A 15,129-nucleotide genomic window follows, 5' to 3' on the forward strand; every position below is an offset into this window, starting at 1 on the left:
TCTGGTTATCATTGTGGATTTCGGGGCTAGGCTTAAGTCCAAACTCTACCACACATGCATTGATCTCATATCTGTGTCAAAAGTGAAACTCAGGACAGCTTGGGAGGCGGACCTTGGGTGCCCACTCTCCGAACAAAATTTGTTGACGTGTTGTGCCCAAACCTGGTTAGTTTCCTTCAACCACTGACACAAGATTTTACATTTTAAGTTCTTCCGCAGGGCCTACACAACCACCGCTGCACTGGCACATATTGACCCATCCTGCTCTTCACACTGCCCTAAATGTCACACACCTGACCGATTTCCCACACATGACTAGGAAATGCAGAAGTATTGCCCCATTTTGGACCGATGTGTTTACCCGTCTCTCACAGATGTTGGACGTTGTGCTCCGGTCAGATCTGCTCCAGGCTGTATTGGGTTATGTGGGAGATGTCCCTAAAGGTGTGAGGTGCATTACTGCCATAGCCCTGCTTCTGGCTAAAAGGGAAATAGCACTACACTGGGGGCAGCAGACACCCACCCACAAAGCAGGTGTGGCTTAAGAGCCTCATCTACTGCGATAACACCAGCGACGTTTATAGATCTCTCCAGCCACTTTCATCCAGGCCTAAGGATATTTGGCAACAGCTGAGGGACTACTTACTCACCCTGGTAGATTCACGCTCCGAATGCAGCATCTATGGCTCCTTTTGGTATGTCCTCCACCTGCACTATCGCTTGCATCCTGCTCCAAAATGGCCCCTATGGCTGGTGTAGATGTGTTTGCCTTCCTATTTGCTACTAGAACAAGTGACGCTACACTTGCCTTGATTTCCACTTTTGTCAATAAGGCTCATTGCTGTACTGTACACTCCCCTCACCTGGGACTCTGAAGTCATGATTAAATACTTGTATGGGGTATAGAAAATTCATAAATAAAGTTTGATTATTAAAAAAAAAAAAAAAAAAAAGAAGTTCAATCTCCTTAAAGGAAACAGAAGTGCTTAAAAAATATTCTTTTAAAAAGTCCCTTGGGCCACTGCTGCCTAATCCATCTGAAACGTTTTCCACAATTCACAAAAAGGATCCTTGCCTGTTGCGAATAACTTACCGCTTGAGAGTCAGTAGCTTTGGTATTTGGGAATACCGAATCGGTATCCAGTCACAGTCACATTTTAGCAATAAGTAAAATGGTATCCAGTCACACTGCCATTTTACGAGTCAGTAAAACGGACAAAAACGTTTTTAAAGTTGCAAACAGCAAATCGGAGTGTTTTTCTATTGCAAAAATGTTTCATGCATCTAAGTAGCCGTAGCTTCTTATTTTGAAAAGGATACTTTATTTCCTGATTGTTTCCCTTCTAAAGTAATGTGTGCACTGGTTTGATTGTGGTAATTCTTGGTACTTTTATGACATTATCACTGATTCTGTTTTAACCCTTAGCCTGTTACATTGGTATATGTAATGTCTGTGTACACCCGTGCTCTGTCATCTACTCATCCTTTTATGCACCAGCACTTCAATATACTGATGTATTCATCTCTCCATCCATGCACTAAGGCTGCTCTCTAGGTTTTGTGCTTGGGGCTGTATTTCACTTGGTAGGTTTAAGAGGTGTGTCACCTTGCGCTTCTGCCCTCCACCGATAGTTCACCATCTTGAAGATACTGTTTAGACGTTCTGGGGGCCTTACTCGCGCAGTGGGTGTGCCAATGGCATGCCAGAGGTAAGCCCATTGATGCCCGTCTTCATATTGTCAGGGTGGAACACCCAGTATTTTGGATCTCCTGCCTCAGGTTTGTGCTGTTCATTTCGAGCATATCTCAGATACAACCCTCGAATTCTCTTGGTTATGCTCTTTCAGTTCTAATTATGAGCTGTCTTACTGCATTATAGCCACTAGCCCTTTTAACACATCCCTTGCTACAGGGAGTATTTCTCCACCTGCAATTGCTCACCTTTTAAGTGTTCTTTCAGTGTCTGATCACTTATGTTTCACATATATCATATCCATGACCTAATTGTAGACTCTAGGTCAATGTTTTTATTAGGGAAACATGGCTTCCTGATGCCTCTGGGGCTGATATTGCCCCTGCAATTCCCATGAATTATACAAAAAAACTTAATGAGAACCATCCTCAGAAAACAGGTGAGGGAGTAGCAATTCTCTTTAAAGAACATCTTCATAACTAACCACTTGCCTCTGTTCTTCTCAGTGTCTCTGAGCTTCTGGATTTTCCCCGCACTTCTAATTGATCCTTTTTATTTTTTCTTCTTGCAGCTCATCAACCCAGACCTTGCCTCAAATTTTGTATGTCTGTCGAACTCTTACCTCTAAAACAGGCATCTCCCACGAGTAGTTCTCCTGTATCCAGTCCAGCCTACTAAATTAAAAGCTTTTGCCTGACTGAATTAATACATGTATACCAAAATTGCTAAATTTGTATTTCAAACAATAATGTGTGTATTTTGAGAATTGATAAGCTCATGGTTGAATTTCCAAAATATATTTAACACTGATATTTGAGTGCTAAATCATGTGGCATTGGTGGGTTTAATATTATTATTACCTTGGTGTCAAAGGTGTTTAAGCCATGGCTGTGATATATTACCATTGTAAAGGCATTCTAAATTGACAAAGTGTTTTTATGGTCTGGCTTGACAGCACAACTGTCGCCACACAATTATTTGAGAACCACTGGTAGATGGTCTTTGGCTCCACCCACATATTGGGAGCCAAGAGGTCATATTTTGATTGGGCAGAGGGTATATGCTTCCACAAAAAGGGTTCCTCCATACAGCTGTGATCATTTTGTTTATTTAGCCAGCTGCATGAGCTTGTAATTTCAAGGGCACATGCATGCCATTGTAGCACTTTTAAAGTGTCTAAGGTAACTAGATAATATATGTTTTGTTTTGTCTGGCAACAGATGGGAGGAGGATAGTCAATAAGCTAAATGACATTTTGGGTGTGGCTTGATAGTGCAACTGTCACCTGACATTTTGACCCACACAATATTATTCTAGAGTTCCTTGCTTCTACACAAATACATATCAGTCCCCATGCTATCCACTTCTAATGCTCATTTTACTATAAAACATTATTTTAAAGTCAAGTTTATTGGCATTGCCAATACTTATTGTACATTAACGCTCACTACCCTGGCTGATGCAGAAGTGGTCATTGCCTTTAATTTTACATAGGCTGGCCACTAACATAATTGTGTCTGATGTAATCACTATTAAAACACTAATGTTAGTAGCTCTGGATGTATTTTATTGATCATAAGTAGGTCTCATAACATAAAAGGTTGGAGACCCTTGCTGTAGATTAACACAGATTATATTTGTGGTCCAGTGTCTGGGTTGTCAACAGAGGATAAATGAGACTACCTGCAGTCTGACCTTATTTTCTTGAGCATATTGTGTAATTCTTTGGAAAATCACTTCATCTTACTGGGTCTCAGTTAAAAAAAAAAAAATGTGACCATACACCAAGCAGTAGATCAATGACTGGTTTACATTTTACAGCAGGATGAACTCTGTAAGGTCTGTTCGGATTCAAAAAGCTATGTGTGGGTTACACATGCAAAAGGTTGGTTTAGCACTCTTAAAAGGATTAACTGATTTACCCACATAAATATTTTTGTGCAAGGGATTTAGCACTTGTTCTGTGGGCTTCCGCAGAAGCAGGTATACGTTTTCATATGCTTATTCCAAAATGGAGTTAAATTTTTTTTGCTAGGATTGTAGTTTACTTCTGTAAACTTGTAAATTCCTGAATGTCATCAATCTGTAACAGTGCATGGTTCTAGAATTGCGAGTGCATTTTTGTGACCTTTAAGAATGGTGCCCCTAATATATTTTTTTAATATTGCCCATGATGTTGCCTTTAATAGTTTTACAGTGATTCTCCATTAATAATTGTTGTTGCAATGCTGACATTTAGCAGACATGTTTTATTAACAGATGTAATTGAGAAATGATAATAAAGTTGTCCTTTAAAATGGTACAGTAGTTGACCAGAACTGCCTGTGACTTCCGTTAATTTTTCTTTCCCGCTTGAAAATATTGTTTGGGTACATTTTATACTGAAAAATAACCACTAATCTACTTTCAGTCTTTTGCATGTATTCACATATGACCAAGGAGCATTCTAGAAGCATTTTAAATAGCCACAAATTGTTAGATTTTGTAAACGGTGTACATGTTTGATATTAGAATCACTGTCAGTGCAAGTTGAGCCTAATAGCAAAGTCTTTGCATTAGTAAACCATAAGTCCAGTTTAGAGCATGGTATAGATGTAGGAGCATATCTTGCAGCAGATACACTTCATTCCCACATCCAAGTTGCACTCTGTCAATTAGCAGCCAAAATGTTTGAGCATCAGAGGTTTTGGTCTACTTGGCCAGTGGGACGAAATAAAAATGCGTTGTCCTTGACCCTAAACAATATGTCCTGGGTGCCAGGTTTTGGAAATTCCACACCCTGCATGCACTTATCCATTAATTATTCATGCACTTATTTTCTCTCATGTCCATCCATGCAGTCATTCATCCATCCACTGAGTGCTTTTCATATTCACACATACTCCCACTCTCAAAGGCACACACAGAGACTTGCCAATCAATGAAGAAACATATTCATGTAGCAAATGGGCAGACTAATAAGCTTTATAGATCATTGATTGTCCAATGGATCAGGGGAGTAACCCAGACAAGTGATTATAACGTTTGACAAACTGTTTTTAGGCAGAGGCCTACAAATCAAATCCAGAATTGACTGCTATCAGTAATAAGAGTTGTCGCCCTCAGATGAAGCTTCCTGTTTATTCTCATGTCCAATGACCAAAGTACTATAGTGCAGATGCAGTACTCTTTGAAAGTAAAATTAATGAATAAATATGTTCCCTTGATCACTTTGAGTGTTTGCTGGTGTCCAAAACCCATACGCAATATTCATTTGGACTGCTTTGTGCCACCATTAAAGTTAGCCGCTGACCTGCACATGGGTTTGGATAATTGTTGCTTCATACTGTCTGTATTGAATATATTGAAAGAAACGATTGTCTACCATTTTGCTACTGTGATGTCTGAAGACTAGGTGTTAAAGGATTGTAGACGGCCGTGAATTTTCTTCAACCATTTAGTCATGATGCATTGTCCTGAAAGGTAATAGGTGGGGCTGCTGTAGCTTATACCATCTCAATTTAAGCTCTCCTCTATATTAATGCAATATATGTTACTTGAAAGACTGTCCTGTGCACTGGATTTTAATTTGATTGTTTTGCCTTTTCAGGAAGTTGAACTCATGGAAAAGAAGTTGCTGTTATTGGATGTTGACTGTGGAGTTGATGATGCTCAGGCCATCATGATGGCTTTGGCAGCCCCCAATGTGGAGATCCTTGGGATCACATGCTGTCATGGGAACACCACACTAGAGAATGTGTGCAGGAATGTACTTCGAGTTCTACAAGTTTGTGACAGATCTGAGGTAAGCTTTAGAAGTAAAATTGAAAATGTGAAAACTTTTTGTATACTTGAGTGTGAATAAAACAAAAGATTGCAATATTTGAGGATTTATTTGGTGCATACTTGTTTTTTAAAATATTTTTTAATATTATTTTGAAGCTCAAATCATAGAAATAGCTTAGTCATGCTGTCCACAGCTTCCACTAATGACTCAATGGGGTTATCGGGTTCCAGTAATGATTCTGTGTAAATCCAAGGAAATCAAAGGGTTAAGAACTGCTTGTCTATGCTATAGATGCAAGTCTTCAGGATGATGGCTTGTGGAGCAAAAATTTGGGAATCATACTACCTGCCAATGTTGTACAGATATTAGCTGTTCCTTGAACGAATATGAAAGAGTTAACAAGTTACTTGCCTGTTTTAAAGGTGCAAGTCTATTTTCAGGACTATCAGTCTGCCTGTAGGGAGCTTCCAGAGAACCTTAAGAGCTGTTTTAGATAAAGCCTAGCAGCGCGTAAGCGCTGCTTTTCCGATGTGTTGTTATCTATTTGGGCTTTAAGCCACATCCACCTCACGCCTATCACTATCGCTCGTTCATGGGCTTGCCCTTCAAAAATCCTTTATCATCATTGGTAAATGCATTACCTTTATCCCTCCTTGGGGCGGTTTGGTTACCGCCTTGGACATCGACCCTGTTACATGGCTAATTGTACTTTTGCCGATATGTTTGACTAGGAGCAAACCTTTTTTTTCTTTTGTGTGTCTCCTTCACGCACATGGCGCGGCGCTTTGAATCGGCTCGCTTATGTGAAACTGTATTACTTTTCATTTTCAATTTATGTGGCAAGAAAAGTCCGGTTAGAAGATTACAAAGCTAATAGCTCTAACTCCAGAAAATACTAGACCCACTGCACTGCAAATACTTGTCTCTCTTTGCATCCCTGCCATATCTCTTTTTCAGATTTATCACAGTCCTGGAGTCAGAGCAGTATCAGCGACTTGTTGTTTATGCTTTCAGACCTAGAAAGCACCTGTTACTCATCGCTATCTGTACTCCAGCTCTTTTCATGACTCACCACACATCCTGGCGGGGAGTCATTCCATTCAGAGACAAAAGCCCATGAAGGTGAAGTACTTCTCCATCACTCTCTCTCTATGTAGGTGGGGCTCTCTGCACTCCCTCAGTGCTCCCAAAGCTTGACCATCAGTTTGCATTGTAGTCTGGGGGTCCTGTTGGCCATCTTGAAAGGGAGCGACACTCCCCTTTCTGCTATTGGCCTGTGTCACTAGAGGAAGACACTGCCCCTGCTCCAACCACCACACCCTTTTCAATGTTCTACAAGGATGAGGCCTTGCACAAGACACTGCTGCTGCCGACTTGGATCCACAAAGGCCACCTGGGGCTCCCATAACCACTGAGGTTTTGCAAGGATGCTGTCAATCCGTGTTAAAGGGGATTAATCCATGGGGTCTGCTTCCCAACAAACATGACTAAGATTAGTGTTTTTGCATACCATAGGATGACAGACTGCGGGGCTGGGGGCTGCGGGGGAGTTATCCAGTGTCCAAAAGAATGCAATTTAACTCAAACCTGGTGGGCCTGGCCTCCTTATTTATTTCTTTTTAGATATACTGTAACTAAAAACAGACTTTATAAATATAGCCTGCAGAAAAAATAATGTAGTGCTACTCCAAGATTGCTTTATGACACCCTTTTAATTGTACATCAGATTGACAGTAATGACAAGTCCATACTAAAGAATGCCATAATGACCAAAATATCGCTATCGCTATCACCAAGCCCAACACTAAGGCTTACTTTGAACTAAAGGTTAGCGTACTTGCGACCGTCTTTTGAAGCAGGAAACATGGGCTCGACAGGGTGTTACTCGTTATGCCCAGACAGTATTTCAGCCTATAATTTGAGAGGAGAGGACCATTGGTTCCCGCAGGCAATACCGTTTATGGATATAATTATTGGGATTTGCCCCACGATGCGAGTGATTTCCTGCCCTGATGAAGTCGATGGACGAAACACGTGTTGGCTGTGAGGTCAATATGGGGTTGATGAGCGCATAATTGTTGACTGGGAGGTCAATACGGAACTGTTGAGCGGATATGTGATGGCTGATTCAGAATGATGAAGCATTTATTTGGAAACACAATTATGAATTCATTTGTTGGATCTAACTTTGACTGCATCTTTGTGAAGAGAGTACGAAGCAAAAGACAAAGACATAAAAAATTCCATGAAATGTTGTATCGATCACAAGACCATTGACGCCTCTTCTATGATTGGATTATCTTTTAGTTTATATGTATAATGTGACACCGTTCGAGAGAAATTTTGTTGAGTGACTTATCAATGATTGCAACTAGCATTGGGCATTCTTTATAAGTACTTGATAGTAACAGGTGCCTCTGTGTTGTATATTGTTACTTTGAACTAAGCCTTGTCCCACAGCTGCCACAAAACCTAAACCTCTTTATAACTATCCTTAACCCTAATTTCACACTGGCCTGGGGAACACAGGACAAGACAGGGCTGCCCATTCTCACCCTAACTATTTGTCTTGGCAATGAAACCAATGGCAGCTGTGTTTAGGCAGTTGAGTTGCAATTGAGGAATTGGGGCGGGGACTGTAACCCACATGATTTTCCTATTTGAAGATGTTGTGTTTTTGTAACTACGGGATGCTCCCCATCCAGTTCCTTTTGTTTTAGACAAATTCAAATTGCTTGGGGAAGCCTCAGGCCTTCATGCTCGTGGGACTAAATCCTATATATGCCTCTTGTACAAAAACATTGTGTTGTCTCTAAAATGGAAGTTTACACCCTTTAGTAACTTGGAAGCCCAGATTTATTATACTGAATTTGAGTGACTGCAACATAATGAAAATCCTAACAGGTATCACTGAATCTGTCAAATTCTAGCAAACCTGACATAAGTCACCAAAGGGCAGGATGATGGTATTGCCACGGTTGCTATATGGTTTTGCAACTTAGTGGTGTACCTACTGCAGAACCTTTTCTCCATGCTAAACATGGTTGATCTAGTTTGGGGTGGAGCAGGTGTAGATGCTCTCTGAGAAAACTACGGTTGCCAGTGGCTGAAGACAGACTAGGAGTACCTGATTTTGAATTGTGTAATGTGGCAGCACAGTTGTAGTGGTTAGCAAGGTGGGAAGCCTATGTGGAATATGTAAAATTAAAATATGTAGGAGACATGTTCTGATGGGACAGTGTCTTGAGGTATCTTCAAGAACCTTGTAATAGATCTAAAACACTAACAAGACTGGTGGAAGTAGAAAAGTACTGCAGGAAGATGTTCTTAACCCTTGGCCAGTTCTTGATTTATGGTGCACTTAACAATGCTATTGATGAGACATGGGGACATAGCCTGAAAAAGACAATTGGTAATAGTAAAAGAACGGTGACTTGCCCTATGTAAAAAGTTGTTATCTCAAACTAAAATATAGCTAGTCAAACGATGGTCACATGGCAACTGAAGATTGGAGACGAAATGAAGGAAAATAAGTAACAATGGATTATAGGTTAGGGTAGTGTCCAGAAACGGCCAATTTCAACTGATCCAATAGCATATACTACATAATTCTTATTTAACACCTAGTAGGATCTGCTGAATATTTTGAACACCATCAAACAAATGTGTGTGATGCAATACTTATAATGCAGGTGTAAGGAATAGATCTTGGACATGCCAGAGCTTAGTTCATTTCTGGTCTGAAATTTTGCAGCAGGCAGGTCACATTGCTGACTTGAATATAACAAATAGTCCTAAGATCTGTCTACTCACAGTGATGTCACAATCTAAGAAAATCAGCGAGGCAGCTAGGTTCGTGGACCTCACTTTATTGTTGGCCAAAAGCCAAATTGCAGTGCATTGGACAAGTAAGGACTCTACAGCTTGGCATAGGTGGAGAAAAGAGGTGGTGAACTGAAACTGAGGCTAGGGTGTTGACAGTTTTTGGGAAGGAGAGGATGTTCTGTCACACGTATTACAAACTGGGATATGTTTCTATCGCGCATTCCAAAAGATGACACCCATCAACCTTGAATAGATAACCTCGGAAAGTAAACATTGAAGTGAACAAGAAGCCCCTTGTTATTTAACAGTTGCTGTTGAATGCTATGTTAGTACTACTGCAAGTAGTCAATAGTGTCTTCCCTCCCTTTTCCCACAGCCCCCCCCCCCTTTGTGGTTTCTCTGCCCCTCCTTCTTTGCCCCCCCACCCGTGCAGACCCTCAGACAAAAAGGAACAATTGATCAGTAATATGCATGTGTAATTTACAATGCAAAGACGAGTGATGACCACGTCAGCTCATGGTAATGTTATCTATTTCTCCTGTGCATAATGAGAGCTCAGAACTTCGGTATTTGTTTTTAGTGTGCCAATTGTTACGTTGCTTGTGTGGATATATTAGTATCCTTTGTACAGGGAAAAATTGCAAAATGCCTTTGAAAAATACGCAAAAAGTTAATTGGTATGTTAAAACTCTTTGAAAAGACAATAAAATGTTTAGAAAAGAAAAAACTCTAATCTTAATCGTTAGCCCTTTTAGGTCTCTCCAACAGATAGCGCGTGCTGTTCATTGTCGAAGAACTACTGAACAATACTTTACATTTTGACTCAGTCCCTTAGTCATGATTGTGTGGCTTTCTTGTCTAGATCAGTTCCCTGGTCCTTATTTAATGGCTTTCTTTCCGATTAGTTTGTTAATCCCACCCATCAACAAATTTTTCTTTACATGTTTTGTGGTTGGATGAGTTATCCTGACCTAATGTAGCTGTTTTTTCTCTCGCACTCTGTGGGCTTGCATCCCTTTCCTCATTTTCTTCCCTGTTCTCCTTTGCCCATCTTTTTTATTTGTTATATTTTGCGAGGGCCCAGTGTAGGAAAGTACCATCTTGCCTGGCATGTTACCCCCATTTTTACTGTATGTATGTTTGTTTTTGCCTATGTGTCACTGGGATCCTGCTAGTCAGGACCCCAGTGCTCATAAAGCTATGTGTTCCCTGTGTGGTGCCTAACTGTATCACTGAGGCTCTGTGTTTATGCTCTCTCTGCTTTTAAAATTGTCACTGCAGGCTAGTGACTAATTTTACCAATTCTGATTGGCACACTGGAACACCCATATAATTCCCATGTATATGGTACTTAGGTACCCAGGGTATTGGGGTTCCAGGAGATCCCTATGGACTGCAGCATTTCTTTTGCTACCCATAGGGAGCTCAGACAATTCTTACACATGCCTGCCACTGCAGCCTGAGTGAAATAACATCCACGTTATTTCACAGCCATTTTTCACTGCACATAAGTAACTTATAAGTCACCTATATGTCTAACCCTCACTTGGTGAAGGTTGGGTGCCAAGTTACTTAGTGTGTGGGCACCTTGGCACTAGCCAAGGTGCCCCCACATCGTTCAGGGTAAATTCCCCGAACTTTGTGAGTGCGGGGACCCCATTACATGCATGCACTATACATAGGTCACTACCTATGTATAGCGTCGCAATGGTAACTCCGGACATGGCCCCAGCCCCAGCCCCAGCCCCGGAAGGCAGAACAAAGGATTTCCTCTGAGAAAGGGTGCTACACCCTCTCCCTTTGGAAATAGGTGTGAATGGCTGGGAAGGAGTAGCGTCCCTCAGCCTCTGGAAATGCTTTGATGGGCACAAATGGTGCCCATCTCTGCATAAGCCAGTCTACACTGGTTCAGGGATCCCCCAGCCCTGCTCGGGCGCGAAACTGGACAAAGGAAAGGGGAGTGACCACTCCCCTGACCAGTACCTCCCAGGGGATGTGCCCAGAGCTCCTCCAGTGTGTCCCAGACCTCTGCCATCTTGGAAACAGAGTTGTTGGGGGCACACTGGACTGCTCTGAGTTGCCAGTGCCAGCAGGTGACGTCAGAGGCTCCTTCTGATAGGCTCTTACCTCTCTTGGTAGCCAATCCTCCTTACTAGGTAGCCAAACCTCCTTTTCTGGCTATTTAGGGTCTCTGCTTTGGGGAATTCGACAGATAACGAATGCAAGAGCTCACCAGAGTTCCTCTGCATCTCCCTCTTCACCTTCTACCAAAGGATCGACCGCCGACTGCTCAGGACGCCTGCAAAACCGCAACAAAGTAGCAAGACAACTACCAGCAACATTGTAGCGCCTCATCCTGCCGGCTTTCTCAACTGCTTCCTGGTGGTGCATGCTCTGGGGGCTGTCTGCCTTCACCCTGCACTGGAAGCCAAGAAGAAATCTCCAGTGGGTCGACGGAATCTTCCCTCTGCTAACTAACGCAGGCACCAAAAGACTGCATCGCCGGTCCTCTGGGTCCCCTCTCATCCTGATGAGCATGGTCCCTGGAACACAGGAGCTATATCCAAGTGACCCCCACAGTCCAGTGATCCTTCAGTCCAAGTTTGGTGGAGGTAAGTCCTTGCCTCCCCACGCTAGACTGCAAACCTGTGTACTGCATGATTTACTGCTGCTCCGGCTTCTGTGCACTTCTCCAAGGATTCCTTTGTGCACAGCCTAGCCTGGGTCCCCAGCACTCCGTCCTGCAGTGCTCAAACCTCTGAGTTGGACTCCGACGTTGTGGGACCCTCCTTTGTGACTCTGAGTCATCTCTGGTTCACAAATCTTCTAAGTGCCTGCTGCGGTACTTCTGCGGGTGCTGTCTGCTTCTGTGGGGGCTCTCTGAGTCGCCGAGCGGCCCCTCTGTCTCCTCCTCCAATGGGAGACATCCTGGTCCTTCCTGGTCCCCAACAGCACCCAAAAACCTCTACTGCGACTCTTGCAGCTAGCAAGGCTTGTTTGTGGTATTTCTGTGTGGAAACACCTCTGCAGCCTCCAGCACGCCGTGGGACATCTTCCATCCAAAGGAGAAGTTCCTAGCTCTCTTCTTTGTTGCAGAATCCTAGGCTTCTTCCATCCGGAGGCAGCCTTCTTGCACCTTCATCCGGTCTTTCCTGGGCTCCTGCCCCCCCGGACACTATCGCGACTCTTGGACTTTGTCCCCTTGTCTTGCAGGTCCTCAGGTCCAGGAATCTGTCTTCAGTGCTTTGCTGGTGTTTGTGGTTCTTGCAGAATCCCCCTATCACCACTATTGGGTCCTATGCGGGTAGTAGGGGTACTTTACTCCTACTTTTCAGGGTCTTGGGGTTGGGTATCTTGGACACCCTGACTGTTTTCTTACAGTCCCAGCGACCCTCTACAAGCTCCTATAGGTCTGGGGTCCATTTGTGATTTGCATTCCACTTTTGAAGTATATGGTTTGTGTTGCCCCTAGACCTATGTTCACCTATTGCATCCTATTGTAATTCTACACTGTTTGCATTACTTTTCTTACTATTACTTACCTGTTTTGGGTTTGTGTACAAATGACTTGTGTATATTACTTACCTTCTAACTGAGGGTACTCACTGAGATACTTTTGGCATATTGTCATAAAAATAAAGTACCTTTATTTTTAGTAACTCAGAGTATTGTGTTTTCTTATGATATTGTGCTATATGATATAAGTGGTAGAGTAGGAGCTTTGCATGTCTCCTAGTTCAGCCTAAACTGCTTTGCCATAGCTACCTCTAACAGCATAAGCTGCTAGCAACACCTCTATTCTACTAATAAGGGATAACTGGACCTGGCACAAGGTGTAAGTACCACAAGGAACCCACTATAAGCCAGGCCAGCCTCCTACATTGCCCCACCCCCAGCACTTCTTCCTGCCAAGCACAGTCTCCTCTCTGCTGCTCCATCAACATGGAACTCCTTTTCAGGTGTGCTGACTTGACCTCACTGCTACTTGCTGTGTCTGCTGCAACTGCTTTTGGGGATTCTAACGATAGTTGAGGGTTACCCCAGACTCCCCTCCAAGGGTCGAGTCCCTTGGACCTTGCTGGTCCTCTTCAGCCATGCAATTTGTCTTTTTCTTCTTTTGTATTTGCCAAGGCTTGTTGGTGGTTCTCCAGCATCGCTGACCCACTGCAACCCGACAGCTGAGGTAGGACACCATCTGCATCTCTTCAGGAACTCCTCTTCATCTCCTGTGCTGCACAGCTGGTCTTCTTCCCCCGTCGATCTGGTCCTGTATCCACAGAAGGGTGGGTAGTCGCTCCTGCCATGACCGGTCACTCCTTCATGAACTAGACTTGGTCCCCTTTCTTTGCAGGGCCTCTTCTGCCAGAATACACCTCTGGGTTCTTCCCGTCTAGTCTGGGTCTTGCACAATCCTTTTCCTAAGTCCTCCTGTTAGTTTTGGAAAAAACAGGTACTTCTCTCTGCTCTCCTGGTCGCTGGGGGTCACTCTAGTACTCACCTCTTGGGGTTCCTAGTTCCTCCAGCTCCCCTCTAACGACTCCACATCCTTGGGTAGACTACTGTCTCTCGCATTCCACTTTCTTAGTATAAGGTTTGTCCCTCCCCTAGGGCTCTTTCTCTTTTAAGTATTGCCATTGCTTGTTGCTTTTTATGCTGTTTGCTGATTACTATTGTGTATATAGTTAGTGTGCACTTACCTCCAGTTGTGGGGAACTGCCTTATATGTATTCTAGAGTTGTGTTACTATAATAAAGTACCTTTTTATTTTTGTAACAGTGTGATAGTGCTGTGTGACTATAGTGGTTTTGCATGATTGGTATGTCTCCTAGATACGTTTTGGCTGCTCATCTACAGCTACCCCTACAGAGCTCTGGCTTCCTGGACACTGTCTACACTTCACTAATAGGGGATACCTGGATCTGGTATAGGGTGACAACACCGTAGGTGTCCACCACACACCAGGCCAGTCTCCCACACTCTGCACATGCACACTGCTTCTGCTTTTTCCTACTTGCTCCTCGTACACCATCATTTTAGGACTCTGCATTTGTTTTTAAAATAACATTTCAATTATTTTTGCTAGGGCCTGGCAGCTGCTAACTGCCACCAGGCCACTTGCTTGTCCTTCTTTGTACAGCATCCTGCACATAATTTGTTTCTTGAATTACGTTTCTAAAATGGCATTACACCATTTGGTGATAGTAAATTAGACAAAAGTAGGGGAAAGAAATTCAAGAGGACTACTGCACATGACCATGTTAGAATGGTTTTTCTTAAAGCGTAATAAAAACCATGCCAAGATGGCTACCACAGATGCATATGCACACATGGTGACTGTCTTGGAATGTTTTTTTTTCCCTTATGTAGTAAGACAAAACATTCCAAGATACCTTCCATGCCTGCTCGTGCCTCCGTTGAAGGGATCTGGTTTTTTCTTTGTTATTATCCAATAATTGTTTAGTTTAACTTTTCTTCATTCTACATTTGTCATCATCGTATTTCTTTATCATTTATTTTCACTTTATGCCTTTTTCCACCACTAGACTATGTATTCTTACCTTCATTACACCTTAGCAATTTTATAATATTTTGGTTAATATGTTTTTTAGATTCCTGTTTATTCAGGAGCTCAAGCTTCCTTACTCGGGAGCCCTGTAGAGGGAGCTTGTTACCATGGAAAAGATGGTTTGGGTGATAGTCCTGATCCCAATGCACCAGGCCTGGAGCACTTGCAGAGAGAACATGCTGTAGATGCCATGCTGAGAATAGTCAATGGACGTGTTGGTCAGGTGAGTAAGGAGAAACCTTGTACATCTTTAAATATTTTGGATGCATTTTGTGATTC

General features: G+C 42.7%; 1 protein-coding gene across 6 annotated transcripts in view; it reads left to right on the forward strand.

Annotated features, from left to right (window-relative positions):
• LOC138250021 (nucleoside hydrolase-like) overlaps positions 1-15,129 on the forward strand; it is a 283,783-nt gene that overhangs the window by 234,577 nt on the left and 34,077 nt on the right. For all 6 annotated transcript variants that reach the window (XM_069204372.1, XM_069204374.1, XM_069204370.1 and 3 more), the window contains 2 exons: positions 5,283-5,477; positions 14,894-15,073. In XM_069204372.1, coding sequence (XP_069060473.1) covers positions 5,283-5,477; positions 14,894-15,073 — 375 coding nt within the window. The remainder of the gene's footprint in view (positions 1-5,282; positions 5,478-14,893; positions 15,074-15,129) is intronic.

The sequence above is a fragment of the Pleurodeles waltl genome, chromosome 8 (assembly GCF_031143425.1).
Source record: "Pleurodeles waltl isolate 20211129_DDA chromosome 8, aPleWal1.hap1.20221129, whole genome shotgun sequence".
NCBI lineage: Eukaryota > Metazoa > Chordata > Amphibia > Caudata > Salamandridae > Pleurodeles > Pleurodeles waltl.